This window comes from Chenopodium album, chromosome 24 (assembly GCF_948465745.1).
Source record: "Chenopodium album chromosome 24, dcCheAlbu1.1, whole genome shotgun sequence".
NCBI lineage: Eukaryota > Viridiplantae > Streptophyta > Magnoliopsida > Caryophyllales > Amaranthaceae > Chenopodium > Chenopodium album.
The window spans coordinates 1946304-1972514 of record NC_137857.1 but is presented as its reverse complement, the minus strand read 5'-3'; the positions used below and the strand labels follow the sequence as shown (position 1 = coordinate 1972514).

Here is a 26211-nt window from a genome sequence, read left to right as displayed (position 1 = left end):
GGTGATCACAAGGTGGTGTTTCACTGGATTATTTAGGGTATAGACTATAGAATAATATATGGCTGGTTTGTTCATGAAATTATCCAATTATGGGCGAAGATTGCTCGTTTCGATGACGGGGGTTTTAGTTGTTATGATAGTTTTAGCTCAATTTTGGGCATTGCTCTCTGGTAGATACATATCTACTTTGTCGCCTGGCGAAGAGGCTTTGCCTCTAGCAGTGATAAGGAGTCCATCTTCTTGGATTTTGGTTAAGGATGGTGATTTTGATATGATGGAGGGAGTAGGGGGTAAGAATGCAGTGAATTGGGGAAGGAGCGCGTTGACAGTGGACTTATATTAGACCGTGATAGAGCTAGTAGAAGTGAACATGATGATGCTTCTGGTAGGGATTTAATAATGAGGAAAACTAGTAGTGTGAAGAATAAAGCAAAGCAATTTGATGCATTGCATAAGAATTCTACTGGAGATAGTGTTGAGGATGCTGGAAGTATGGATGTTTTGACTAATTATTCGACTATTTCTGGTCAAATTTCTATGGAGAAGATGGAACCTTTGGGTACTGGATCAATTGTTTCAACATCAATGAGCAGCTCACAAATTCACAAAATCAAGCAGGTTGTGGGGTTGGAGGCATACAGTAAGAATGACACATCTGTGATTGAAAGATATGTAAGAAAGATGAGAGGTGCTACGATTACTTTATCTGAGATGAAATCAATGTTGCTTGATGGACCTGCATTAACAACCTTAGTGGTATGGTAGTGCTGTTTTTTAATTTTTTATTTTTATTTTTATTTTTATAATTTTAATATATTCATTTAGTATATGTTGGCATGTGAGAGTGAGGGATGGTTCAATTGATTAGAGCTTCCTTCCCGGTACTGAGATCAATTCTCATCACCTGCCCTTGTGGCTCTCTGAACACCAAAAATAAGTTGTTGCACATTGATATGTTGTTTCTTTTGGCTGAATCTAGAGGCGGAGAGGAAGAGGATCTACAACATGTGATCGCCAACTTCTTTCTGCAAGCCAACAGATCAGGAATGCTCCTGTTTTAAGGAATAGATCTGACTTGCATGCTCCTCTTTACAGAAATGTCTCTGTGTTTAAAAGGTAAGTCTGTGTATAGAATTTTGTGATTGTTTGAGAAGCCAAGGATGCTTGATTGCTTGCAAACAGATGACTTTGGTACTTTTATGTGCCTACGTTCATACTAATTCAAAGACTTTTGTGAAGCAAAGATTGAAGCAGATATTGGTAGAAAGCTTGTCCACCATACAAGCATAATATTAAATATGTCCACTGGAATAACAAATATTAACCAGACATGAAATATCCTGCATTATTCTGTTTATAAGCTTAAGGATTTCTTGTGTTTACCAAATTTGAACTTTTGAAGTGCCAAATTTGAAGTGCAAGTGACTGTTTCTGCAGGAGCTATGACTTAATGGAACGTCTACTCAAAGTTTACGTATACAAAGAAGGGGAGAAGCCAATATTTCATCACCCAAGACTACGTGGATTATATGCAGCAGAAGGATGGTTTATGAAACTGATAGAGGGAAGCAGACACTTTACTGTAAGGGATCCTAAAAAGGCCCATCTTTATTACTTGCCTTTCAGTTCTGAAACACTACGCTCAGTCCTGTACGAGAACAAGTCAAATAGTGTCAAGAACTTGGAACATTATCTCACAAATTACGTGGAACTGATTAAAACGCGATACCGCTTTTGGAACAGGACTGGGGGAGCAGATCATTTTTTCGTTGCTTGTCATGACTGGGTATGTCTTTGAACTTCCAAGCTCTATAATTTTCTCTATATAAACAAAGGTCATTGTTTTGTATATCTGTTAGATGTTACTTGAGTGTTCTAGATTTCTTTTTGTTAACTCTCATTCATTTTCTTAGTCAAACCAAATCTCTGCATTAAATGCAGCACTTTTGTTTCTAGTTTTTAAGTGAAAGCATTGATATTTGTCCTAAAATATTGAATACCGAGTTTGAGAATTGAGGTGGTATATTGCATTTGACCATTTGTACACTTCAAAATAGACTGAGAACAGGCCAAAATCATCAATATTAGCAAGTTCTACCCTTGGACCTACCCTCTAACCAGCCCTTGTACCCTCATCTGAGTGATGTACACAGAATCCTTAAAGATTAATTTGAGGTGTGAATGTCAATTTTCAAATTCAGGAAGGCTGAAGGTAACAATCAAGAATACAAATTTACAATGAAATTGAAAGGAAAGTGAATGTGTATAGGAACCCCAAACTCAAAAAAGACAAACTTAATTCTGTATAGTATATTGCCTTGACTTGAATATCCAAACTAGCACTCTATCCTCCTGATAAAACAATGATCTTTTCAGGGACCACGTATAATAAGAAATCATATGAGCGGTTGCATTAGAGGATTATGTAACGCCAATGTTGCAAGAGGCTTTAACGTAGGCAAGGATGTCAGTGTACCTGTAACTTATGTTCGCAGTGGAAATGACCCCACAAGAGACATAGGAGGAAAACCACCTTCAGAGAGAAATATATTAGCCTTCTTTGCTGGACAATTGCATGGCTATCTCCGTCCATTATTGTTGCAATACTGGGAGGATAAGGTACCAGATATGAAGATCTTTGGTCCAATGCAGCGGGATATCGAAGGCAAAGCAGTCTACAGGGAGTACATGAAGAGCAGCAAGTACTGCATTTGTGCCCGAGGTTATGGGGTTCACACCCCCAGGGTTGTTGAATCTATATTCTATGAGTGTATTCCTGTAATTATCTCTGATAATTATGTGCCTCCTTTCTTTGATGTTCTAGACTGGGAGGCATTTGCTGTGTTCATTCAAGAGAAAGACATCCCAAATCTGAGGAACATCCTTCTTTCCATCCCTGAAGAACGGTACCTTGACATGCAGCAAAGGATAAGAAAGGTGCAACGACATTTTATATGGCATAAGACACCAGAAAAGTATGACTTGTTTCACATGACCCTTCACTCATTCTGGTACAGCCGAGTTTCTCAGATAAGGCCTGCTTAAAATCTCTTGTTGCTAGTTGAAGCTGAATCTATGACTTGTCTGCATCTTCCAAAACAGTAAGTTAGCAACTTTTTTCTATTTATTACTCCGTATTGTGGTTAAACTTTTTGTAGTTTGTTTCAAATCCTAATAGCTCTTCCATTTACTGATGCGATGAATCTGGTATCCTCATGATCTAGCCTGGTTGACCTGACCATATTTGATATCTATATGGTTCCTGGGTTGACTTGTTTTCACATTACAGAGTACTTGGGGCATATCCTTGATCTGTTTGTTAAACAACATTGCACCAACCTCCCTGTATCATGTGTAAACATGAATAAGATCATGTCTCATCATACAAAATCATTTCAAATCAGAGTAGCTTTATTTTGTGTGTGGTTTCTGAACAAGGGAATGAGTTGAATGCACCTTGGATGAATTGCTGATCAATTTATTACCAGTAGAATAAATTTTATTCAACTTCATCCTTAGCTGCTTCTATTTGTTGTTCTCACCAAATGATTTTCGATGTGAGATTTAGGCTTGTAGCAGCTATGCATGAATGCCTTATTATCTAGATGTTTGAAGCTTTGATGAATAAAAATGGTCTTTTCTTGTGCTTTATTTTTTTGTCATCGTGGATGAGGATAGTATAGTGAATTTATCGTCTGAGTCCTGCTAACTGGCTGTTGACAGCTGAAGGAGCCCTAATTCTGTACCTTATCCATGATAGATGAAGGATGCCGCCATTGCCGTAAGCCCATAACCAAAGTTGCAGAGATAAGAAGAGACGAGAAAGAAGGTTAAAGATTTTGGGGGTAAAAAATGGAGGAGAAATATTATTACATTGCCATTAAGGGCATAAGGGGAGAGGAAAGAGGAGATTAATTTATTAGTTACTGTTAATTACAGTGTTCATATATCAAGATAATGGGACAATTAATCTACTTCCTCCGTTAATGGTTATTTGCAACAAAGGAATATTTTATATCTCACAAATAATACCCCTTTGTTGCAAATAACCATTAACGGAGGAAGTATTAATATTCCCTGAGATTCTCTAATTAACTTTGTATTAACCATAATAAGGAGTATAAAATAGTACCTTACACTGTCAGTCTCAAACGTGGTCTCTCATGTGGACTGCAGAAAGTCAACAAACTAGCACTTTTTATGCACTCCCATGATTTGATACTGAAAATTACTATATTATTCTGCAATCTCATATTGAATATTTTATGAGTTGAAGTTGCTTATGTTTCTCCCTCTTTAGCTTGAAGATCTTCCTCTTCACCCCCTGCTTTCACTGTACTGTATAAGATTTTTCATTATTCCCGGGTCTATTTTGAAACTCCATTTATAGAAGTGAGGTTAGTTATGCAAGTATGTATTATGTATGCTAGATTCTATATCTCTTCGCTGATTTTGTGGTATGGAGAGAGCGAGATGTTGGGTTAGATTGGTAAAAGAAATTAACATCAATTCGTTTTGTTCATCAATTCGTTTAGCTAATCGCCTTTTGTCTGTATCCACTTGTTTATTCAGGAGATTGCTTGGATTTAATTTGGGTATGTTCACTATGTTGGGGTTTCCTGATACATAGTATCTCAAGGTCGAATATGATGGCCCAATTCATGAAACTATGTTATCCTGGGAGACCAGTAGCTCCTCTTTTTGTGGTGGTATTTTTAGCAGCCATGACAGTTTTGTATCAGTTTTGGGAATTTCCTTCTGGGAGATACAATTTATCAGAATTGTGGCCCAAAAGTATACGTTCTGGAAATTCGATGATGAATAGTACTTTCAACTCAGGGAACAGAGTTGATATCAGTACCAGTAAACCGATAGAAGAGGGTGAGCCTTATCACAAAAGAAGTGGAAGGGATGTTTTCAGTAAGAATGTTTCAGTCACAACAAATGATATTAGCATGGAGAACGGGGCAAATCAATCATATATCCTGCAGAATAAAACTACTCAGAACAACAAGAAGCATACTGCTGACTTAAATGTGGAGTATAGCAGTGTATCTGTTTTTACAAATAATTTAACTGGAGCTAGTTCACCTCCCATGGATAGATCAAATACTTTTGTATCCGTAAGCAATTCAAAGGTGAACAGTTCAAACTGGCCAGTGGAGTTGCAGGGTAGTTTGAATGAATCGTTCAACATTGAGAAGTACTTAAGAAGGATGAGGAGGGTTAGCTTGATTACCTTGTCTCAGATGAAATCCATGCTGCTTACCAGTCCCAAGTATATCAATTCTGTGGTATTATGGGCTCTTTTTATTTTTTTGATTATCTTACAACTAAGTAGAGTTTCTTGTGTCTTGCAACTTAATGAAATGCTTATTTGTTGATCTATAACAGAGGCAGGAATGGTCAGCAATACGTGATAACGAGCTTCAATCTGCTAGTATACAGATTAGGAATGCCCCCATTTTAAGAAGTGTTGCAGACTTGCACGCTCCTCTTTTCCGGAATGTCTCTATGTTCAAAAGGTAAGCCAGTTTGAAGATATCATCATTGATAATTATGTGTTCATGTCTTCTTGCCAAGTGCTTAGAATCTTATATTAATTCTTTTTACCTTTTGAGAGCATGCTGACGAGGGCATACGAAGTTGACGCATGTACATCAGGATTAATTTGATCTTGGTAGAATTTAAAAAATTCAGAGGACGCATTTTCTCTGTTTGATTATTGAGACCTATTGGACAGTGGCACTTATTTTAGACTTAGCCACATTTTAGTCTGACTGTTGTTGATTTTCTCAAATTGTTTACTTATTCTAATAAAAGAAATTTAATGCTATTATTACTAAACTTTTGTTTTTTTTTACTCTATATATGCTTAACTTGTAGCTAGCCCTTTGTAATAATTAATTAAAATTTTCAATCATAAATATGAAATTATGTAATTAGCAATTTTTATAATCCATAATCTGTTTGCCTATATACACAAATGTGCCATATCCTATTGCATTATTTATCGAAAGGACTGTGTATGTAGGAGCTATGACTTGATGGAACAAGTATTCAGAATTTATGTATACAAAGAAGGGCAGAAGCCCATATTTCACCAACCAGAGCTGACGGGAATATATGCAGGAGAAGGGTGGTTTATGGAACTGATAGAGAAAAGTACGCGCTTCACTGTAGAGGACCCTAAGAAAGCTCATCTATATTATTTACCCTTTAGTTCCACAACTTTACGCTGGACCTTAAATGCTGAGAAGTCTCATAATCCCAAGAAGCTGGAGGATTATCTTAAAGATTATGTGAATTTGATCAAGAATAAATACAGCTATTGGAATGCTAATGGGGGAGCAGATCACTTTTTTGTTGCTTGTCATGATTGGGTATGTTTTATCCTATCCCTTTGTAACTTATTTCGCTTTATTGTTCAGTCTATTGGGTTCTTCAGTTTTTGACATTTTGTTTATCAAACAAGATAACACAAATGTAGGAAAATTTTCTTGTATCTGGAAGTCTGGAATATTGTTGTATGTGATGGATTTTTTTGGTAAATTTGATCTTTTTACTGACAAAAATGTGATTCTTAGGCTTTACGTATAACAAGGAAGCATATGAGCAGCTGCATAAGAGCTTTGTGCAATGCCAATGCAGCAAGAGGATTTAGTATAGGCAAGGATGTTAGTCTACCGGTAACATTTATTCACAATGAAGATGACCCTTCAAGAGATATGGGAGGAAAACCACCTTCAGACAGAGATATATTAGCCTTCTTTGCTGGTAAAATGCATGGATATCTCCGACCATTATTGCTCAAGTATTGGGAGAATAAGGTATCAGACATGAAAATATTCGGTCCTTTGCCCTTTGATATAGAAGGAGAAACAATGTACAGAGAGTACATGAAAAGCAGCAAGTATTGCATTTGTGCCAGGGGATACCAAGTTCACTCCCCTAGGGTGGTGGAGTCCATTTTGTATGGTTGTATTCCGGTAATAATTGCTGACAATTATGTGCCCCCTTTCTTCGATGTGCTAGATTGGGAAACATTTGCTGTTTTCGTGCAGGAAAAAGACATCCGAAACCTGAGGAGCATTCTATTATCAATCTCGGAAGACAGGTATATTGATATGCACCACAGTTTGATAATGGTGCAAAGACATTTCAAATGGCACAAAACTCCACAGAAGTATGACTTGTTTCACATGATCCTTCATTCACTTTGGTCTAGCCGGGTTTCTCGGATGAGGCCCTTGTAGCAAGTCTTTGTTGCACCCATCCTTTCGACTCTCATCTAGCAACTCCACAAACAACAAGACCCAGTGATAACAATCTATCAGATCACTTCATCAACTGTAAGTTTGTCATTCTGAACTTGCCATAAATTTCAATTTATTGTGAATTGCCAAGTTTAGCCTGTCTGCTGTTATAATTCAGTAGCCATATGTACATGCCTCCTTCGATGCAGGTGAATTAATAAGGCTATGTTTGGTTGAAAGGAAATTTCTTTGAACTGAAGTTTATATTCACTGGAAATTAGGTTTCAAACTTCATTATCCTTTCTTTTGTTCCTTGCCTAAACATTTAGAATTCAGATGGAAACTACAAATATATTTGCTCACAATCGAACACAGACTGTATCCTCGCCAAATTCTCTTCTGACCGATCATCACATCAAAAGGAGATTGCATTCTTTGCAGTTCAACGATGGATATGGTATATCTGCTCCTGCAACTTGGCATATTAGAACATACAACAACTTTTAAAAGACTCATTTTTCACACAACCTCTATGCTTATTCTCTTGCCAAATCGTGTTCTTGGTCGCTTGTTATTTCGATTTTGCATGTTGTTACGAGGGCAAATGAGAATTGATATTATGGTGCTTAGAATCATCAGTAAAAGTTGAATCTTACCCTGTTGTTTAATAATTATGTACTTTGAACTTTGAGTTCACTTGTTACAACTTAGCGATTGAATCTACTTGTATCTTTTATCACTCTATGACTTGCATAGTGTCACACAATTGGAGAACTATCTATTAACCAAAAATCCCAAAAATATCTTGCTTTCCAGTTTCCAGTTTCCTTAATATTTAATGCCATGTAATGATGTAACGGCCTAGAGAGATTGTAACTATTGTACAATCAAAGTTCCGAATACGTCTTGTAGACTTTAGCTAATTTTATTTAAAAACGGTCAATTCAAAAGTAATTTTAACAATTTTATGGTAACATTAATTCCTTTAAGGGTAACTTTTAATTTGTAATAAATTTGATTGTATTTTAAATATGTATTATCTTAGGAATGCACATAGGCTAATATGTTTAATCTTTAATCTAATACGTTTATATAATTTTTTAAAGTTAAATCTTATGTTAGGAAAATGATAACTTAAATATATAAAGGTAACTTTAGATACTTTTAGGTTATAACTCGTCTTATAATAAGTAAATCAAAGTTCGTCTTAATCAAGAATTTGTGCAACATGTCACAACAGTCCTACTTCATCAAAAGAACAAACCTTTATGTTAAAACTAGCATACTTTACACCACACCAAAATACTTCAGAAGTATATAATCAATCACTAGTAGATAATTCAAAAAAGCTGAAACTAATAAAATTCTTTGGATGTTCTAAGTTATTCTTGTCCCTTTACCTTCAAAATTCAAATCCTTACTTCCACAACTCATCACCAAAATGCTTAGCACGACGGAATGAAAAGAGGCTTCTCCAACAAATGATAAAGCTTAAACCCTTTGGCAAACTCGGATCCCAGTGTTTCAAAGGTATTGTCTAATGTTTTGTATCAACAAAACAGCAAGAAAGGATCATCACGCTTCATCACCAAGATCTGTTGCCCTCCTTTGGGATAGGTTATGGGCGGATGCGACAACATTGAATGCTAAATGTTCAACATAGCCTGACCCAAGACTCTTTAACCCCATACTCTTTCATTAGCCATACACCAACTAAATTCTCCTTTATTTCAAGAGTGAACAAGCATAAATATCCATCCAGATCCCTTAATTCTGCTCCATTTATATTCATAATGTCATCAAGGACGTGTACCTGTCCCCACTGCTCAGTGCAGAGATCATAAGAAACGATGGCAGGTTGACCGGACGAATGGCAGATCCAATGGAGCAAATGGTTGTTAATTACTACACCACAATCAGGTGTAAAATCATGTCTCAAAGAATTCTCTTCTTTAATCAACGTCCAAGAATTGGAATTCAAGCTATAAACCCTCATTTCACGGTGAGGTCCATTCAAAATCCTAACAAGCTTATAGTCTTCTGAAAGAAGATCATACCCAAACCCATAGTAACCCTGATCATGACACCTAGGAGCTTTGCGGATCTTATAGAATGTCCTGGTTTCTGGATTCACCAAGATTATCACCTCGGATTTTAGGAGAAAATAACATTCTAACCCATTGCATGAACCAATAATACTAGTTTTATTAGAGCCAAGATAAAGGTGTAATGGGGATTTAAGTGTAGGAGACTCCGGTAAGTCAAGGTGCAAGGAGTAGAAGTTCAAGTCACATATCTCAGCGCCATCATCCTCCTCCTCCTCCTCCTCCTCCTCCTCTTCCTGCTCCTCAACCACTTCCTCCTCCATGGGGATATCAGCAATGCCCGAGAAAACAAGAAAGCGACCGGACTCGGAGGGGAGAGATTGGAGGAAATGGGAATGAGCAAATTCAGGGCTGCTGATCATGCTCATCCATGATTTGCAAACACATTTGAGACACAACAAATGCTTGACGGGTATTCGGGACAGTATGTTAGAGAGTATGTCCAGTGGTAGAGTATCTATGTAAGAAACAGAAGCACACTCTTTCTTCTTCATCTTTCTCAAATTAGCCCAATTTATTCTCCTGATTAAAAAAAAAGTTTCAAAATTTAAATAGTATATTCTGAATGTATAAGCCAATTGAGCTACTAGAAGCAAATTGTATACTCTATGTTGAAATAGTAGAATTCAATCTCCTCCGAAATTGAAATTCTGAAATTCAAATCTAAATTATGTGTTTGGGAAACATGAATGTTGCAACAATATAGACAACAAATCATTCAAAAGTCAAAACTTTATACTAGTTGATTATACAGAAAACCTAAAAAACCTTCAAATTACCCAAAAATATCATAAATTGAAATTAATCAAAAGTCTAGGGTTTACTACTTTACTGCATTCTCATTACATCAACAAATCAATTAACGTTTAGCAACATAAAATTAGGGTTCTAAAACACAGAAAATTCAATTAACGTTATAGCAAAGAGAATACCGTTTATATTAGGGGTTTGAGAGCAATAAATGCGATGTAGAAGCTGCTTCAGCCGAGGAAAGAAAGCTCGCAAGCCCCTTCAATGGAGAATTCACCGAGATAATTCAGTGTAAGGGGAGGGCCAATATCCTTCTCTTATAAAATATTCACTTCATTTCGGTTCAGCTCTAATAAGTTAAGTTCAGTTCAGCTGAGTTTAGTCAATAAGAACATACCATAAGTTTTAGTGGTTGTACGACCGAATTGAAGAACCCCAACAGAGAGAAAGGGTCTGTTCTCTTCAGATTCAATCGGCTCAACTCCAATCAGTTCAGTTCTTAATTTTCTTCTCTCATACTTCCTCCGTTTCCATTTAGTTGACGCTTTTGATTTAGGCACATATATTAACGAGAGGAGAGAGAGTGATAGAGAATGAAAAAGCAAGTGGGGTAGCTTGTAAATGCAAGGTAAAAAATTTACCCAAAAAGGAAACGTGTCAACTAAAAAGAAATTTCCTAAAAAGGAATACGTGTCAACTAAAAAGAAACAGGGTAGTAAAATATTCAGTTCGATTCAACTTCAATAAGTTCAGTTCAGCTCGGTTCAGTTAATCAGAACTAGCCCAAAATAGCGAATCAAACAAGACTCCACTCTACCAAAAAAAAAAAAAAAAAAAAATCCACACCCGGGTGCATTTGAAAGGCAGAATGAACATACTGTTAATTGACAAAGAATATACTTATGTTTGACAAAGAACATAACTATATGTTTGATAATATGCTCTTCTATACTTATGTTATTTAACATATGTTGATTAAACATGTCTTTTGGGTTTCAATAATACAAAATATTTATTTGAATTTGGCTCGTTAGCTCGTATGATCTTTGAGTAATGAGTGGCGCACAAATTCTTTTTTTTTTTTTAAAAAAAAAAATTATCATATAAATATTATATTTTTAATGTGTAACTTTTCTTGAAATTTTAATAAAGTTTATATCATTTTTTTTTTTTTTGTATTGTTTTTATGTCTTTAGTAATGCATGTTCTTAGTTAAACACAAACATATCTTCTTTCATCTAAAAAACACCTAATGTTCTTTCCATCTTCTTTGTTTTTTTATTAAACCAGATGGTGCATTCGGGTGCACAAACCATGCGTAATGTGTTACTTGTACTGTATTACCAGTATTTCATATAAGCATATGTTACAGTATTATTTAATTAGAAGATTATCTTAGTTTATATATAGTGTCATAAACCAAAACGTAACCAATTAAAAGGAACGAATGGAGTGCTCTGTATCTTATTGAAAATCGAGTCAATTACGTGAAAGTTAAAGAGTTATGCACTTATGCTCCTTAGTCCTTAATTTAATTTAAGTACTTTGTATTAAATTAAGTACATGAGATTCTTTTTTCATTGATTTTTGAACTTTTGAATCATAACTACTGCAAATTAAGCATATTAGTAACACGTACAACTTCTTAAGCTTCTTGTTTCTCGTACATATTTCGTGTGCCCTCTTGTTCCGGCATTAGTTAGTCACAAGGCCACAAGGCTAATTTCAAGCATAGTCCATCGGGCCATATGGTTCGAACCACTCGGCCAAAAGTCCCGATTTCCTCTTATGGTTCAAGCCCATGTCCTTGCAAAGCTGATCATTGTACCAGATGTGTACTGCTCCAATGCAAGATCTTCTGTAATACTTGCCAGAGTAACTCTTCATAACTTTCTCACATTTTAAGACTTCTTTCTCCATATTTTCAATGCTCGGCAATTCGAATTTCCCATCAAGTAGCTCAAATAACCAACGACACCTTAACTCTGAAGTGTACAAGTTTGCAATGCTCTCTGTAGATCCAATTACTGCTAATTGCGGAATTCTTGGATGGATACATTCCCTATAAGTATGTCACAAAATATATTAATATTAATGCAACATTTCGATAATTTTTCTTACATGAATGATATTACTGTTTTATGTACACATCACGTGTATATAAAACTAGTACTACAATACATCATAATACATACTAAGGGTTTGTTCACATTTACTGAATTGAACTGATTGGAGCTGAACTGAACTGAGCTGAGTTGAAATGAATATTTTATAAGAGAAGAAAATTAAGAGCTGAACTAAACTGAACTAAACTGAACTGATTGGAGCTGAATTGAACTGAACTGAACTGATTAGAGCTGAACTGAACTGAACTGAAATTAAGCTGAAGTGAACAAGCCATAAGTACAAAATTGAGAAATAGTACAAACCGATATAATAGAGTTGTTTCGTTGAATGAGTCGGTAATACAATCTTGAAATTTGGGAGATGCAAAAATGTCTTTGAGCTTTTGATCTCCCTTAAATCAGTAGCAAATATAACCAAGTCACTTTTAGTTAGTATTGTGGGATGTCCAACACTACTATCACCAAGTACAACACCACCTTTGTAAAATCTAAAATTTGTTGATCTTTTCAAATTTATGCTTCCTTTCTCAACATTGTTGTAAAACCCTTTTGGAGTTCTTACAATCATACATGAGTTCATCTCTTGTAAGAAGTTGTAGTCCGGTACCATGTCAAATTTTTCTAGAGGTTGTTTCTTCTTAATTTCGCGCTCCACTAATTTGCTCAATCCCCATCTCTACATGTAATAACAACCATATATATATGATTATTGATTAGTACGTACTCCCTTTTGTACATATTACGTGATAAAATATACCTTTTCAATCTCTTATAATTAAGGATATGAACTCTAACTTTGAAGAAAGCATACGTACCAAAGGAGAGAGCAGTGAGGGTAGGAGATTCATTAGAGGGTCTTCTCCCGGTGTATGTACCAAGAGTTCGGAAAATCGGTTCAAATTCAAGTTATTCCAAGTGAAGGACTCGTCTACATTCCAATGAGGAGTCCTACATATCATTGTGCATGGAAATTCTACTCCTGCAATAATCAACATCACATTTAAGGAAGACAAAAACATGATCATTCATTTTGGTGTTGTATGTCAAAAAACTATAATACAAGTCATCCTGATCTCACACACAATAATTATTATCGTGTCATAATTTCATTTAAGATTTTGTTACTCTTGACGTAACAATGTAACATATTAACATAACTCTTAGCATGTATAACATATTATCCTGATGTCACGATGGTATGGTTATAAGTTATACGTAGTATATATGGGCAAAGACGTACTATGCAATTATGCATATGTACGCGATTTAAGTCTTACCATTAGCAACCGAACATTCCATAGCAATGTCCAATGCAGATTTTTTGAAGCCAACTACGGTAACTCGCTTTCCTTTGATTAAATTTCTAGCATCTTCATTGTCCATGTTAGAAAAGTCCATAGAATGCATCACCTTCCCTTCAAAAACCTCTGGCCCTTTGCCTAAGGGAAACTTTGGTACATTTGGTAGATCACTGAATCTTCCAAGACACAATATCACAAAATCTACTTGCATAACCTGTATAAATTATTGAAATTGGTCAATACTATGAAAAACTATCACCCTATAGCTAGTCGATCATTCACAAATCAATTAACGTATCCACGTATTATTGTTCAGAAAATATACCAGCAATTAGAAACCATTACTATTTTTAGAAAAGTGACAACTTTTTTAATACGTATGAAAAAAGTGCATACTATATGACTAATATTATTGGTAGAAAGAGAGAGCATTCAGGCATGCGAGTTCTTTATAATTTAAATAAGATAGTTTTAGATCGATAAATAATATTTACTTACCCGATTTACTTGAGTTGGTTGAGTAAGGTCTTGCATGGTAATAACCCATTTCTTACCCTCATTGCTACTCCAAAGAGGCCAAGATTGAATAATATCTTCATTATTAGGACTATCATACTTTATACTCACCACCTTTGTGTTAAACTTGATGTGTTTAATCAAATCAAAATGTTTAGCATAAGATTGAATGTAACTAAACACTTGATTTTGATTAGGGAAAGTTGTTTCAACAGAAGAAGGCCAAGGAAAATCAGAGAATTGATAAAGTTGTTTAGGAGTTTGAAGCTTTGTAGTTTCCAAAGTTTTGACCCAAACACCACCAATTGTGCTACGTGACTCAAAAACTATGGGATTGTAACCCTTAGAAATGGCATATTTACATGCTAATAGACCACTAATTCCTGCTCTTATGATGCCAACTTTTCTTTCCATTGTTAAGTCAATCTTGTTTATGTAGCTCTCCTTCAATTGCAGACCCGCCGACCTCTATTTATATAGATGATCGATAATTAAAAACATTATACGAAGTATTTCTCTCATAATAAATTAAAAAGTCGTTAGTTAAGCAACATAAATAATATAAAGTTAGTTTGATTACGATAATCTGAAAAGTAAGAGTTCATCGATACATTAAATGATACAATTATTAATAAGATAACAGATTAATCGGTTGAGTGGTCAAATAATATGAAATGAATTAAGGAATCGGGAATCTGAACAATAAGAGTTCATCGATACATTAAATGATACAATCATTAATAAGATAAAAGAAAAATCGGTTGAGTGGTCAAATAATATGAAATGAATTAATGAATCGAAGTACATTATATATGGTGTTAGTATAATCTTATAAATTTGTTACAATAGAAGAAATCTGCTACAAGGATGCAAAATTATTCACTAAGCTAAGAGATAGCAAGAAAATCTTCTCTTCTCTTGATGTTTAAGTCATTGACCTTGGCTCATACGTACATACTACGTATATTTTTTTTTTTTTTTTTGAATAGACATACTACGTATATTATTGTGTCGCCTAAAATTGAAATAACTTGGTAAGCAAAGAAGCATTTATTATGATAGTCGTTGTAGCAAATTTTATTTAAAGCGATATACTACCTTTGTTATTTATTACTCTACGTACAACAAAAAGGTATTATTTGTAAGACATAAAATATTCTGATCCAATTCACCAAAAAAAAAAAAATATTCTGATCCTTTGTTGTATATAATAATTAACGAATGTTGTATAATTTCAGTAATTTTTATATAATGTATTTTTTGTTTTTACATGTTTGATATATCTTGCGCATTAAAACGAGAACATTATGTAAAGCAATGATTACTTGATTAGCTAAATTACCTCAAGTCAACAAAATAACAAGTATACGACAGATGAAGATAATGAATGTGTACAGTACTTCAAACGGAATTGCGATTATCATTCAATCGTGTAGTGTATCCGTAGGATACTTAGGCTCAAAGCTCTACTCGACTAGGCTAACATAAGATGAGGAACCTGACACGATAAAGTAGAGTTATTGCATAGTTGCATATTCCCATATTCCCCTAGGGTCACAATACTTTTCGCCACCGGGTTCTGTAACCTTTAAAATTACTCAAAAAGTGTGGATAATAGCCTTTAATTTTAGAATTTTTAGACTTTTTTCGCCCGCAAATAAAAATTGCCGAGATGTTTACCATGGTCCTTAATATCCTCCGGGAGTCCAGTTGGGTGGGTGGAACCATCCAATTTGCCTTAAAGCGGTCAAGTTACACCTTCGCAACTTGCACCGATTTCATGAACTCAAGCCTACCACGGACATTTATGACAACACATAATGGTCATATATGGTTCCAAACGGCATTATATGACCCTAAGATGTATCACCTAGGGTCTCAAAACTTTTTGTCACCTGGCCCTGTAACCTTCAAAATTCCTTAAAAAGCGTGGATAATAGCCTTCAATTTTTGAATTTTTGGGCCTTATTTCGCCCGAAAATAAAAATTGCCGAGATGTTTACCATGGTTCTTAATACCCTCTGGGAGTCCAATTGGGTGGATGGAACCATCCCATTTACCTTAAAATGGTCAAGTTACCCATTCGTAACTTGCACCGATTTTGCGAACTCAAGCCTACCATGGACATTTATGACAACATATAATGGTCATATGTGATTTCAAACGGCATTATATGACCTTGAGATGTATCCCCTAGGGTCTCAAGACTTTTTGACACCGGGCCCCGTAACCTCCAAAATTCCTCAAAAAACGTGGATAATAAGCCTTTAATTTTGGAATTTTTGGACCTTTTTTCGCCCGGAAATAAAAATTGCCTAGATGTTTACCATGGTTCCTAATACTCTCCGGGAGTCCAATTGAGTGGGTAGAACCATCCAATTTGCCTTAAAACGGTCAAGTTACCCATGCACAACTTGTACTGATTTCGTGAACTCTAGCTAGCCTACCACAGACATTTATGACAACATATAATGGTCATATATGGTTCCAAATGGCATTTTATGACCCTGAGATGTATCCCCTAGGGTCTTCAAACTTTTTTCCACATGGCCCTGTAACCTCCAAAATTCCTCAAAAAGCATGGATAATAGTCCTCAATTTTGGAATTTTTTGACCTTTTTTCGCCCGGAAATAAAAATTGCTGAGATGTTTACCATGGTCCCTAATACCCTCTGGGAGTCCGATTGGGTGGGTGGAACTATCCAATTTTCCTCAAAACAGTCAATACCCATTCACAACTTGCATCGATTTCGTGAACTCATGCTTAACACGTTCATTTATGACAACATATAATGGTCATATATGGTTCCAAACAAAATTATATGACTTTGAGTTGTATCCCCTAGGGTTTTAAGACTTTTCGCCACCGGGCTCCGTAACCTTCAAAATTCCTAAAAAAAACGTGGATAATAGCCTTTAATTTTGGAATTTTCGGGCCTTTTTCCGCATGATAATAAAAATTGCCAAGATGTTTGCCAAGGTCCTTAATACTCTCCGGGAGATCAATTGGGAGGCTGGAATCATCCAATTTGCCTTAAAACGGTCAAGTTACCCATTCGCAACTTGCACCAATTTCGGGAACTCAAGCTTAATACGGACATTTATGACAACATATAATGGTCATATATGGGTCCAAACGGCAATATCTGACTCTGAGATGTATCCTCTAGGGTCTCAAGACTTTTCGCCACCGGACCCCGTAACCTCCAAATTTCTCAAAAAACGTGGATAATAGCCTTTAATTTTGGAATTTTTGGACCTTTTTTCGCACGAAAATAAAAATTGCTGAGATGTTTCCCATGAATCCTAATACTCTCCAGGAGTCCAATTGGGTGGGTAGAACCATCCAATTTGCCTTAAAACGGTCAAGTTACCCATGCGCAACTTGCACCGATTTCGTGAACTCAAGCCTACCACGGACATTTATGACAACATATAATGGTCATATATGGTTCCAAACGGCATTTTATGACCCTGAGATGTATTCCCTAGGGTCTTTAAACTTTTTTCCACATGGCCCCCTAACCTCCAAAATTCCTCAAAAAGCATGGATTATAGTCTTCAATTTTGGAATTTTTGGACCTATTTTTGCCCGGAAATAAAAATTGCTGAGATGTTTACCATGGTCCCTAATACTCTCTGGGAGTCCGATTGAGTGGGTGGAACTATCCAATTTTCCTTAAAACGGTCAAGTTACCCATTCGCAACTTGCATCGATTTCGTGAACTCATGCTTAACACGTTCATTTATGACAACATATAATGGTCATATATGGTTCCAAACGAAATTATATGACATTGAGATGTATCCCCTAGGGTCTCAAGACTGTTCGCCACCGGGCTCCGTAACCTCCAAATTTCTAAAAAAATGTGGATAATAGCCTTTAATTTTGGAATTTTTGGGCCTTTTTTTGCTTGATAATAAAAATTACCGAGATGTTTTCCATGGTCCTTAATACCATCCAAGAGTCCAATTGGGAGGCTAGAACCATTCAATTTGCCTTAATACGGTCAAGCTGCCCATTCGCAACTTGCACCGATTTTGGGAACTCAAGCTTAATACGGACATTTATGACAACATATAATGGTTATATGGGTCCAAACGACAATATATGACCCTGAGATGTATCCTCTAGGGTCTCAAGACTTTTCGCCACCGGACCCCGTAACCTCCAAAATTTCTCAACAAGCGTGGATAAATAGCCTTCAATTTTGGAATTTTGACCTTTTTTCGCCCGAATATAAATTGCCGAGATGTTTATCATACTCCCTAATATCCTCTGGGAGTCCAATTGGGTTGGTGGAACAGTCAAGTTACCCATTCACAACTTGCACCGATTTCGTGTACTCAAGCCTACCACGGACATTTATGACAACATATAATGGATTAATGGTCATATATGGTTCCAAACGGCATTATATGACCTTGAGATGTATCCCCTAGGGTCTCAAGACTTTTCGTTACCGGGCCCCGTAACCTCCAAAATTTCTGAAAAAGCGTGGATAAAAAGCCTTCAATTTTGGAATTTTTTACCTTTTTCGCCCGAAAATAAAATTGCCGAGATGTTTACCATACTCTCTAATACCCTCCAAAAGTCCAATTGGGTTGGTGGAACCATCCAATATGCTTTAAAACGGTCAAGTTACCCATTCACAACTTGCATCGATTTCGTGAACTCAAGCCTACCACGGACATTCATGACAACATATAATGGTCATATATGGTTTCAAACGGAATTATATGACCTTGAGACGTCCCCTATGGGTATCAAGACTTTTTGCCACCGGGTCCCGTAACCTCCAAAATTTCTCAAAAAGCATGGATAATAGGCTTCAATTTTGGAATTTTTTTACCTTTTTTCACCCAGGAAAAAATTGACGAGATGTTTACCATAGTCCCTAATACTCTTCAGGAGTCTAATTGGGTGGGTGGAACCATCCAATTTGCCTTAAAACGGTCAAGCTACCCATTCGCAACTTGCACCGGTTTCGTGAACTCAAGCCTACCACGGATATTTATGACACTATATAATGGTCATATATGATTCCAAACGACATTATATGACCTTGAGATGTATCCCCTAGGGTCTCAAGACTTTTCGCCACCGGGCCCTGTAACTTCCAAAATTTCTCCAAAAGCGTGGATAATAGCCTTCAATTTTTGAATTTTTGGATCTTTTTTCGCCCAGAAATAAAAATTACCGAGATGTTTAATATAGTCCCTAATACCCTCAGAGAGGCCAATTGAGTTGGTGAAATCATCCAATTTGCCTTAAAACGCTCACGTTACCCATTCGCAATTAACTTGCACCGATTTCGTGAGCTCAAGCTTAACACGAACATTTATGACAACATATAATGTTTATATATGGTTCCAAACGGCTTTATATGACTTTGAGATGTATCCCCTCTTGGGATGACAACGGGTCGGACTCGGAGCGGATTATGCTAAATCCGACTCCGACCCTACAGTAAGTCGGAGGCTAAATTCGACTCCGACTTCGAATCCGACTTCGAGACTCCGACTCCGACCCCGCCTTCAATATCCGACCTCCGACTCCGACTCCGATCCGACCCGACTCTGAGTTTTTTTTTTTTGTTATTCAATATATTTTGAGAAATTGGGCTACTTGGTTCCTTTACAACCCACACCCAATGCCACCGACCATGACCCACACAAAAATCCACGATCTATCGAACTTGGTGTCGGATGATCCGTCATAGTCGGACATTTGTCAGAGTCGGATTTTTTTTCTCGGACTTTTTGTAGGATCCGACTCCGACCCTCCTCCGTCTCGGAGTCGGATTATTTTGACGGAGTCGAACTCAGATTACTTTTTTCTCGGACTCGGAGCGGATTTTTTTTTTACCTTGGATCGGGGCAGATTAGGGTCGGATCCGAATTGGGTTGCCATCCCTAGTTGCATATATAGAAAAGGTTTATTACTTGCACAATAGATTAGATTATTAGTAAGCTAGGATACACACACTTCAGTTATTGCAAAGTTACATACAAAAATTAAAAGGTTTAATTTATTACTCACATAATAGATTAGATTTAGTAGTAAACTATGATACATGGACACTTCGCCTAACAGATTGTTAGACATTAGTAACTAGTCGAAGTGTAGGGAAGAAATTACAAAGGAGTACATAATTAAAGGATGTACGACTGTACGTGCATGAAACATGAAGACAACATGAACTTCTTGTATTTCTGTTTTCTAAATTGGATCTTGAATTATGTCCTCATGTTGAAAAAAAAAAAAAAATTGATACTACCTCCATTACAGGTTGTGTGCAACGATTAGACATTTTTCCTCTCTACTTTATGTCAAATCGTTGCACATAACCTGTAATGGAGGCAGTACTTTCTCATGAGGAATAACTTTTTTTTGCTAAGCTTAATTGTTGTCTTGAATTGATCAACATCAAATTAGCTAGATGTGAAGAAAATTTTCTGACAATACAAAATAATAGCATGAAAACATATTTGTGGATGGAGAGCAATACATAAACAAACATAATAATGTAAAAATTTGGGAAAAAAAAAGACTTGTGTTTTTCAACAACTTTTTGGTGCAGCAAGTCACACCGTATGGAAGGGATTACCTGAATTATTTTGTTAATATTTGCCCGAGTTATTAGTTAAGTTAGGGGTTACTCGAGTTACTCGGTCAGGGTTTACTTGAGGGGTTACTCGGTTAAGGATTACTCGAGTTACTCGGTCAAGGGTGTAACTCGAGTTACTCGATTAGGGGTTATTCGGTCATGGGTTACTCAAGTTATTCGGTCAAGAGTTAAGGGTTATTTAAGGAGTTCGGTCATGGGTTACTTAAGGTGTTTGGTTAGGGATTATTAAGGGTTCAATTAGGGGTTACCTGAAGGGTTACTCGGTCAGGGGTTACTCAGTTAGGAGTTACTCGAGGGGTTCGGTCATGGATTACTCGAGAGGTTACGCGGTCAGGAATAACTCGAGTAATCCCTGACCGAGTAACTTGAGTTAACCCGGCAACTCTAGTAATCCCTCACCGAGTAACCCTGTCGCACGGTACAGTAGGCGGCATACAAAAAATTATGTATATTTTTAGCTTTGGTTGATAAAAGATTTAGGCCCCTTTCACTCACCATATTTTTGCTAAACTGAAATTATTTTAATTTTAAAATTTCTCCCATAAAACAATCTATTAAAGGATTATTTATTCACAATAGCAATACATAAATATGGTATGAGTAGTTGTAACTAATTTTATTTTATACACCCTCCGTTTTTAAATACTTGCTCCACTTTTCATTTTCGGCCATTTTAAATACTTGCTTCATTTCCATATTTGGAAAGCTTTTACAATATTACTCGGTAATCTCTCAGATAGTGGACCCACCATAAATATTTTTTTATTAATTTCATATTCTCTCTTCTCCAATTCTCTCCACTACTTTTGCTTTTTACAATTTTTTATTCTCCCACCTACGCTATTACCTCCCTATTACTTTAAATAGAGGGAGTACAAATTTTTTCTTTTCTTTTTTTTTTTTAAAGAAAAACTGGACCAGTAAATAGTGATACTGATTTTTAATTTTGTAATCAAACTATTCCAAAGTTTGCAACTTGCAAGTGGGAATTAACAAACCAAAAAAAGTTAAACTTTCTGCATCCCAAAAACACATCCCTCCTTAGTAATTTAAGCTAAAACTGCATAATTCTGGGAACTGGGGTTTTCAAGCTAATTTTAACCTTTTAAAGGTGAGTTTTTACCTTAATTTATGCTTTAATTAGAAGAATTTACGCCGTTAATCATGTAATTGCCATCTGAAACTGCAAAGTTTTGAAATTGCAAGTTATAATTTGTCAATACTAGAAGAACAAGCTAGCAAATTTGCTTTAATTTCTGTTAAAGATTGTGTTTTTTTACTTCATTTGCTTCCATTTTTATGATGTGGTCTTCAAATTCTGAACGCCCAGAGTTCCAGAAATTCTGGGGTTTTTAGTTTTTAGCTGAATTAGTTTTTGGCAAAAGAGGAAAATTAATGATTAGCTTTTGCATTATCAAAATTTGTGTTATGTTTTTGTTCATATTATGATTTAAGGATTTTTTGTGCATATTTGCAGTGAACTGGGAACTGATTTTGTTGGGTTTGTTGATGAATCAATTTCTGAAAATAATACTTCTATTGTTGGGAAGTTGATTAGTTCACCATATGAAAACATGTTAAGCAAGTCTTGAAGTTAATTGGTGAACTTAGAGCTACTATAGAAGCTAATGGAAGAAAAGGATCTCTGTAGATGACCGTAGGAGATAGATTCTTGGTTCGTGCCCGGGTCTCGTCCTTTTGGGATTAGGGATTTGGTGGTGGTGGTGTTGCTAGTGTTGAATTTTAGAATTTTTTTTAATGGGTATGGAGTATTCTGTTCAATTCCAAAAGCTGTGTCAAATTGAAGCAAGGAGGAGTTTAATAATAGTGGGTATTGTTGCTATTGCCTATGTGATGCTTCAATTCTTTATGCTGCCCTATGGAAATGCACTTAAGCTCCTACTCCCGGATAATGAAGTTTCTCTTAGTGCCAAAAGCGGCTATTCATCGAACCAATCATTGGTTAGAGTAGACAAGGATGGTGAGATTAATCCTTCAAGTTTTGTAGAAGTGGTTAGAGAAGATGATAAGAGTAATGATGATGATAATGTCAATGAGGATGACGATTTATCTAAGGAGTTAGATAGAACTAAACCGGATATTGTTGCATTGGAGGGTAATGACCGGGATGAGTCTCTAGAACTTGACAAGCCTATTTTGGATGTCATGGAGGATAATAGCTCCAAGGCGGAGGCCGATAATGCTGGAAAAAGTGAGCAGATAGTGGGACTGGAAGATCAAAATACAGTTAACAGTGGTTTGGAGTTGAATGAGAGTTCTAGTTTTCATGGAAATGAAAATGTTGAGAGTTTGAACCAAGCAAATCATATACAACCTAATAATGTGCGGAAGCTCCCAGATAGTGATCTTGCTATTCCAAAGAATGATTCAGAAGCGATGAATGTTCGTCGGAGGAAGAAGGTGAGACCTGGAATGCCTCCATTATCAGTGACACCCATAGTCAAGATGAACCAGATATTAGCTCGGCACCTTGCCTCTTCTAGCAAAATGGTATGTCCTTTGACTACCCCATTTTCTTTGGTAGCCCTAGCCTATGAGACTATAACAGTAATGGATTTATTCATCTAATTCTTGATGTTGTCCAGGAATCGATTTTTAACTTAATATTTATACTATGTGATATAGTAGAAACCTCAATGGTCGACTCTCCATGACTGTGACAAGGAAATTTTTGATGCTAAATCAAAGATTATCAATCCTACTGTGTCTGATATTGACAAGGAACTTCATGCTCCAGTTTTCAGAAATGTTTCTACATTTATGAGGTAAGGGCTAAATTTGTTCACATTATGATAAATCTTTTCATATTTTGTGGGAGGTTTGACAGAAGAACTCCTTCCTCATGTGTAGTTGTTTGCATTAGCTGTTCACCTGTCATTAAACAGAAGTTTAAGTAAAGTCATAGGCTATTACATTATTACGCCAGTTCTACTAGGCTCTAATCTGTCTGAAATTGAGGAAATGGTTATTAGCATAACACTTTAACATCAAGATACTGCTTCTTGAATATTGATGCTGTCATCGAATATGACCTTTTGATGCTTTGTTATGCTATTAAACTATACTAATGATAATACTTATACCTGTGTATTGAGGCTTCCTTAATTTTCGCATAGTTTATTACTTCTGTAATCCAAAAAAGGTATATGCTTGCTCATTAAAAAAGAAATTCATGCATTGCAGGAGCTATGAGTTGATGGAGAAAACATTGAAAGTGTATGTCTATAAGGATGGAAAAAGGCCCATATTTCATCAACCAACACTTAAGGGATTATATGCTTCGGAAGGGTGGTTTATGAAACTTATGGAGGGAAACAAACACTTTGTTGTTAAAGATCCAAACAAAGCTCACCTATTCTATATGCCTTTTAGCTCAAGAATGCTAGAGTATGCACTGTATGTGCCAAACTCTCATAATCGCACTAATTTAAGGCAGTTTATGAAAGGTTATACTGAAGCAATTGCAGCAAAATATCCTTTCTGGAATAGAACTGGGGGAACGGATCACTTCATTGTTGCTTGCCATGACTGGGTATGTTCCTTATGATTCTAGCGACTAATTTTATTTCCCTTTTTTTTCTCTTTGTTGGCATTTTTTTTTCCATCTAAATGATAGAATCAGAAGTAATACTATATCACCGAATATGATGCACTAACCCAATTTAACTAAGAGGAGACCTAACCCTAACATAATATGAACTGATGCAGATTGAATGTTGCTCTGTTTGTTTGTTTGCTATTTTAAGATCGTAAGAGGCTTCGGTTTAGTAACTAATGGGTGCAATGAGAAATAAATTTTTACATGCTCTATTTAGTAAGGAGTAATTCTTTTTAGGATACATCTAATAGCCAAGGTAGTGCAGAAACCTGAGTACTTCGTTTGCTCGACTAGGTTCTGAAATCAATGTGACCATAGTTGCTGTTAAAGATGTAGTGATATTAATTGCTGCTAAAGATGTGGTGATGTTTGGCTATGACCAGAACTTTTGCACCCATCTTTCTTACTTTGGTAGCTGGGTTGGTCCTTGAGAAAATCAATTTGGATCAAGAATTACATGAAGGCAGGATTGTTGTTGCCAAAAGTTAACCCAAAATTCTTAGTGAGAACCCAAAATAGGTGCACCGATGATACTAGGTGATAAAATCTGACAAGTTTGCTAATCTGCCCTGTCATACTGTTGAATTATTGTTGGATAAGCATGAGCAGTTTGTGAAATGTTTTTCTTTGCACATGCTTGACAATTTTATTGTTTTTAGCACTTCATAAATCGACATTTTGTAGTGATCTTTCGGTGTTTTGCATATTTTCATGCTGGGTACTTTTAGGCCCCATATGAAACAAGGCACCATATGGAGGAAAGCATCAAAGCCCTTTGCAATGCTGATGTAACTGTAGGATTCAAGATAGGGAGGGATGTGTCATTGCCAGAAACCTTTGTTCGTTATGCAAGAAACCCTCTCAGAGACATTGGAGGAAAACCTCCTTCTAAGAGAAACATCCTGGCTTTTTATGCTGGGAACAGCCATGGGTATTTACGTCCAATCCTGCTAAAACATTGGAAGGGCAAGGACCCTGATATGAAAATATATGGTCTATTGCCCACTAGTGTTTCAAGAAGGATGAACTATATGCAGCACATGAAAAGTAGCAAGTATTGCATATGCCCCAAGGGCCACGAGGTCAATAGCCCAAGAGTTGTGGAAGCCATCTTCTATGAATGTGTGCCTGTAATAATATCTGATAATTTTGTCCCTCCCTTTTTTGAGATCTTGAATTGGGAGGCATTCTCAGTTATTGTTGCAGAGAAAGACATTCCAAACCTTAAAGACATTTTGGTATCGATACCAGAAGAAAGGTATATAGAAATGCAGCTTGCAGTAAAAAAGGTCCAGCGACATTTCCTCTGGCATTCCAGACCTGTGAAGTATGACCTTTTCCATATGATCCTTCATTCTATATGGTATAGCAGAGTATTCCAGATCAGAAGGCAATAACGAAAAATCCAAGACCCAACCATTATATGCTAAGGATTTGCTAGGAATGCTGTAGAGTGTAGAGACGCAGAGGCGATGGAGCTGCAACCTTGTTTGCCTGTTCGCTCTATCTCTGAACAGCATAAAATAGGGAGGTTATACTGATGATAATGACTAGGCAGATTATGCCAGGACCTTATACAAAATATTACACAGTAGGTATTTTACTCATATGAATTAGTCATATTGATTTATATTGTGTAGCTGTGTTCAATTCCTCATACTCATTTTTTGTATAAATGTTTTTATAATATTATTTTTTGTCACGTGAAATGGGTAATTTATCCACTGAATAGCGCAAGCTTTTCCATTAATTGGAAGTGTCGTTTCTTTATTGACCTGGAAGCCATGCCAATCATTATTGCACCTTCCTGTAAGGTTGTATACTGCTTTCGAATGTCGTTTTTTTCTCTATTTCCAATTCAGAAGGATGCTCCTTTTACCTGAACATATATGGATAATATCTGGGT

At 36.2% G+C, this 26211-nt stretch overlaps 3 protein-coding genes and 1 pseudogene across 7 annotated transcripts; 2 read left to right on the top strand and 2 right to left on the bottom strand.

Moving 5' to 3' along the window:
• The first annotated feature begins 258 nt into the window (after positions 1 to 258).
• On the top strand, positions 259 to 7966 carry LOC145610157 (putative glycosyltransferase At3g07620). Of its 5 annotated transcripts, XM_081665427.1 has the most exons (7): positions 2963 to 3101; positions 4573 to 5294; positions 5395 to 5525; positions 6035 to 6383; positions 6588 to 6989; positions 7065 to 7352; positions 7466 to 7966. In XM_081665427.1, exons 2-6 carry the CDS (start codon positions 4647 to 4649, stop codon positions 7254 to 7256), a joined length of 1722 nt encoding a protein of 573 aa, XP_081521553.1. In that variant the 5' UTR covers positions 2963 to 3101; positions 4573 to 4646; the 3' UTR covers positions 7257 to 7352; positions 7466 to 7966. The 5 variants fall into 5 exon arrangements, with proteins under 5 accessions (XP_081521554.1, XP_081521555.1, XP_081521553.1 ...); XM_081665425.1 differs by having other exon boundaries at positions 6588 to 7352; XM_081665428.1 differs by lacking the exons at positions 5395 to 5525; positions 6035 to 6383; positions 6588 to 6989; positions 7065 to 7352; positions 7466 to 7966 and adding exons at positions 259 to 756; positions 980 to 1116; positions 1438 to 1786 and having other exon boundaries at positions 2377 to 3101; positions 4573 to 4703.
• Positions 7967 to 8424: 458 nt separating this feature from the next.
• On the bottom strand, positions 8425 to 10382 carry LOC145612495 (F-box protein CPR1-like). The gene is made up of 2 exons (XM_081667856.1): positions 10294 to 10382; positions 8425 to 9883 (listed from the first exon to the last, which is right to left on the bottom strand). The coding sequence occupies exon 2, from the start codon at positions 9853 to 9855 to the stop codon at positions 8911 to 8913; it is 945 nt and encodes a 314-aa protein (XP_081523982.1). The 5' UTR covers positions 9856 to 9883; positions 10294 to 10382; the 3' UTR covers positions 8425 to 8910.
• Positions 10383 to 11836: 1454 nt separating this feature from the next.
• On the bottom strand, positions 11837 to 14468 carry LOC145610001 (putative flavin-containing monooxygenase 1; annotated as a pseudogene).
• Positions 14469 to 21665: 7197 nt separating this feature from the next.
• On the top strand, positions 21666 to 26022 carry LOC145610230 (putative glycosyltransferase At3g07620). Its single transcript, XM_081665522.1, has 5 exons — positions 21666 to 21797; positions 22164 to 23197; positions 23336 to 23472; positions 23891 to 24239; positions 25034 to 26022. Exons 2-5 carry the CDS (start codon positions 22445 to 22447, stop codon positions 25700 to 25702), a joined length of 1908 nt encoding a protein of 635 aa, XP_081521648.1. The 5' UTR covers positions 21666 to 21797; positions 22164 to 22444; the 3' UTR covers positions 25703 to 26022.
• Positions 26023 to 26211: the final 189 nt, after the last annotated feature.

Coding starts and splice junctions, on each gene's coding strand:
- LOC145612495 (XM_081667856.1), bottom strand. CDS start 9,855: ATGAAGAAGAAAGAGTGTGCTTCTGTTTCTTACATAGATACTCTACCA.
- LOC145610230 (XM_081665522.1), top strand. CDS start 22,445: ATGGGTATGGAGTATTCTGTTCAATTCCAAAAGCTGTGTCAAATTGAA. Junction 23,198..23,335: donor TTGCCTCTTCTAGCAAAATG/GTATGTCCTTTG, acceptor GTGATATAGTAG/AAACCTCAATGGTCGACTCT. Junction 23,473..23,890: donor AATGTTTCTACATTTATGAG/GTAAGGGCTAAA, acceptor CATGCATTGCAG/GAGCTATGAGTTGATGGAGA.
- LOC145610157 (XM_081665425.1), top strand. CDS start 4,647: ATGATGGCCCAATTCATGAAACTATGTTATCCTGGGAGACCAGTAGCT. Junction 5,295..5,394: donor CCAAGTATATCAATTCTGTG/GTATTATGGGCT, acceptor GATCTATAACAG/AGGCAGGAATGGTCAGCAAT. Junction 6,384..6,587: donor TTGTTGCTTGTCATGATTGG/GTATGTTTTATC, acceptor TGTGATTCTTAG/GCTTTACGTATAACAAGGAA.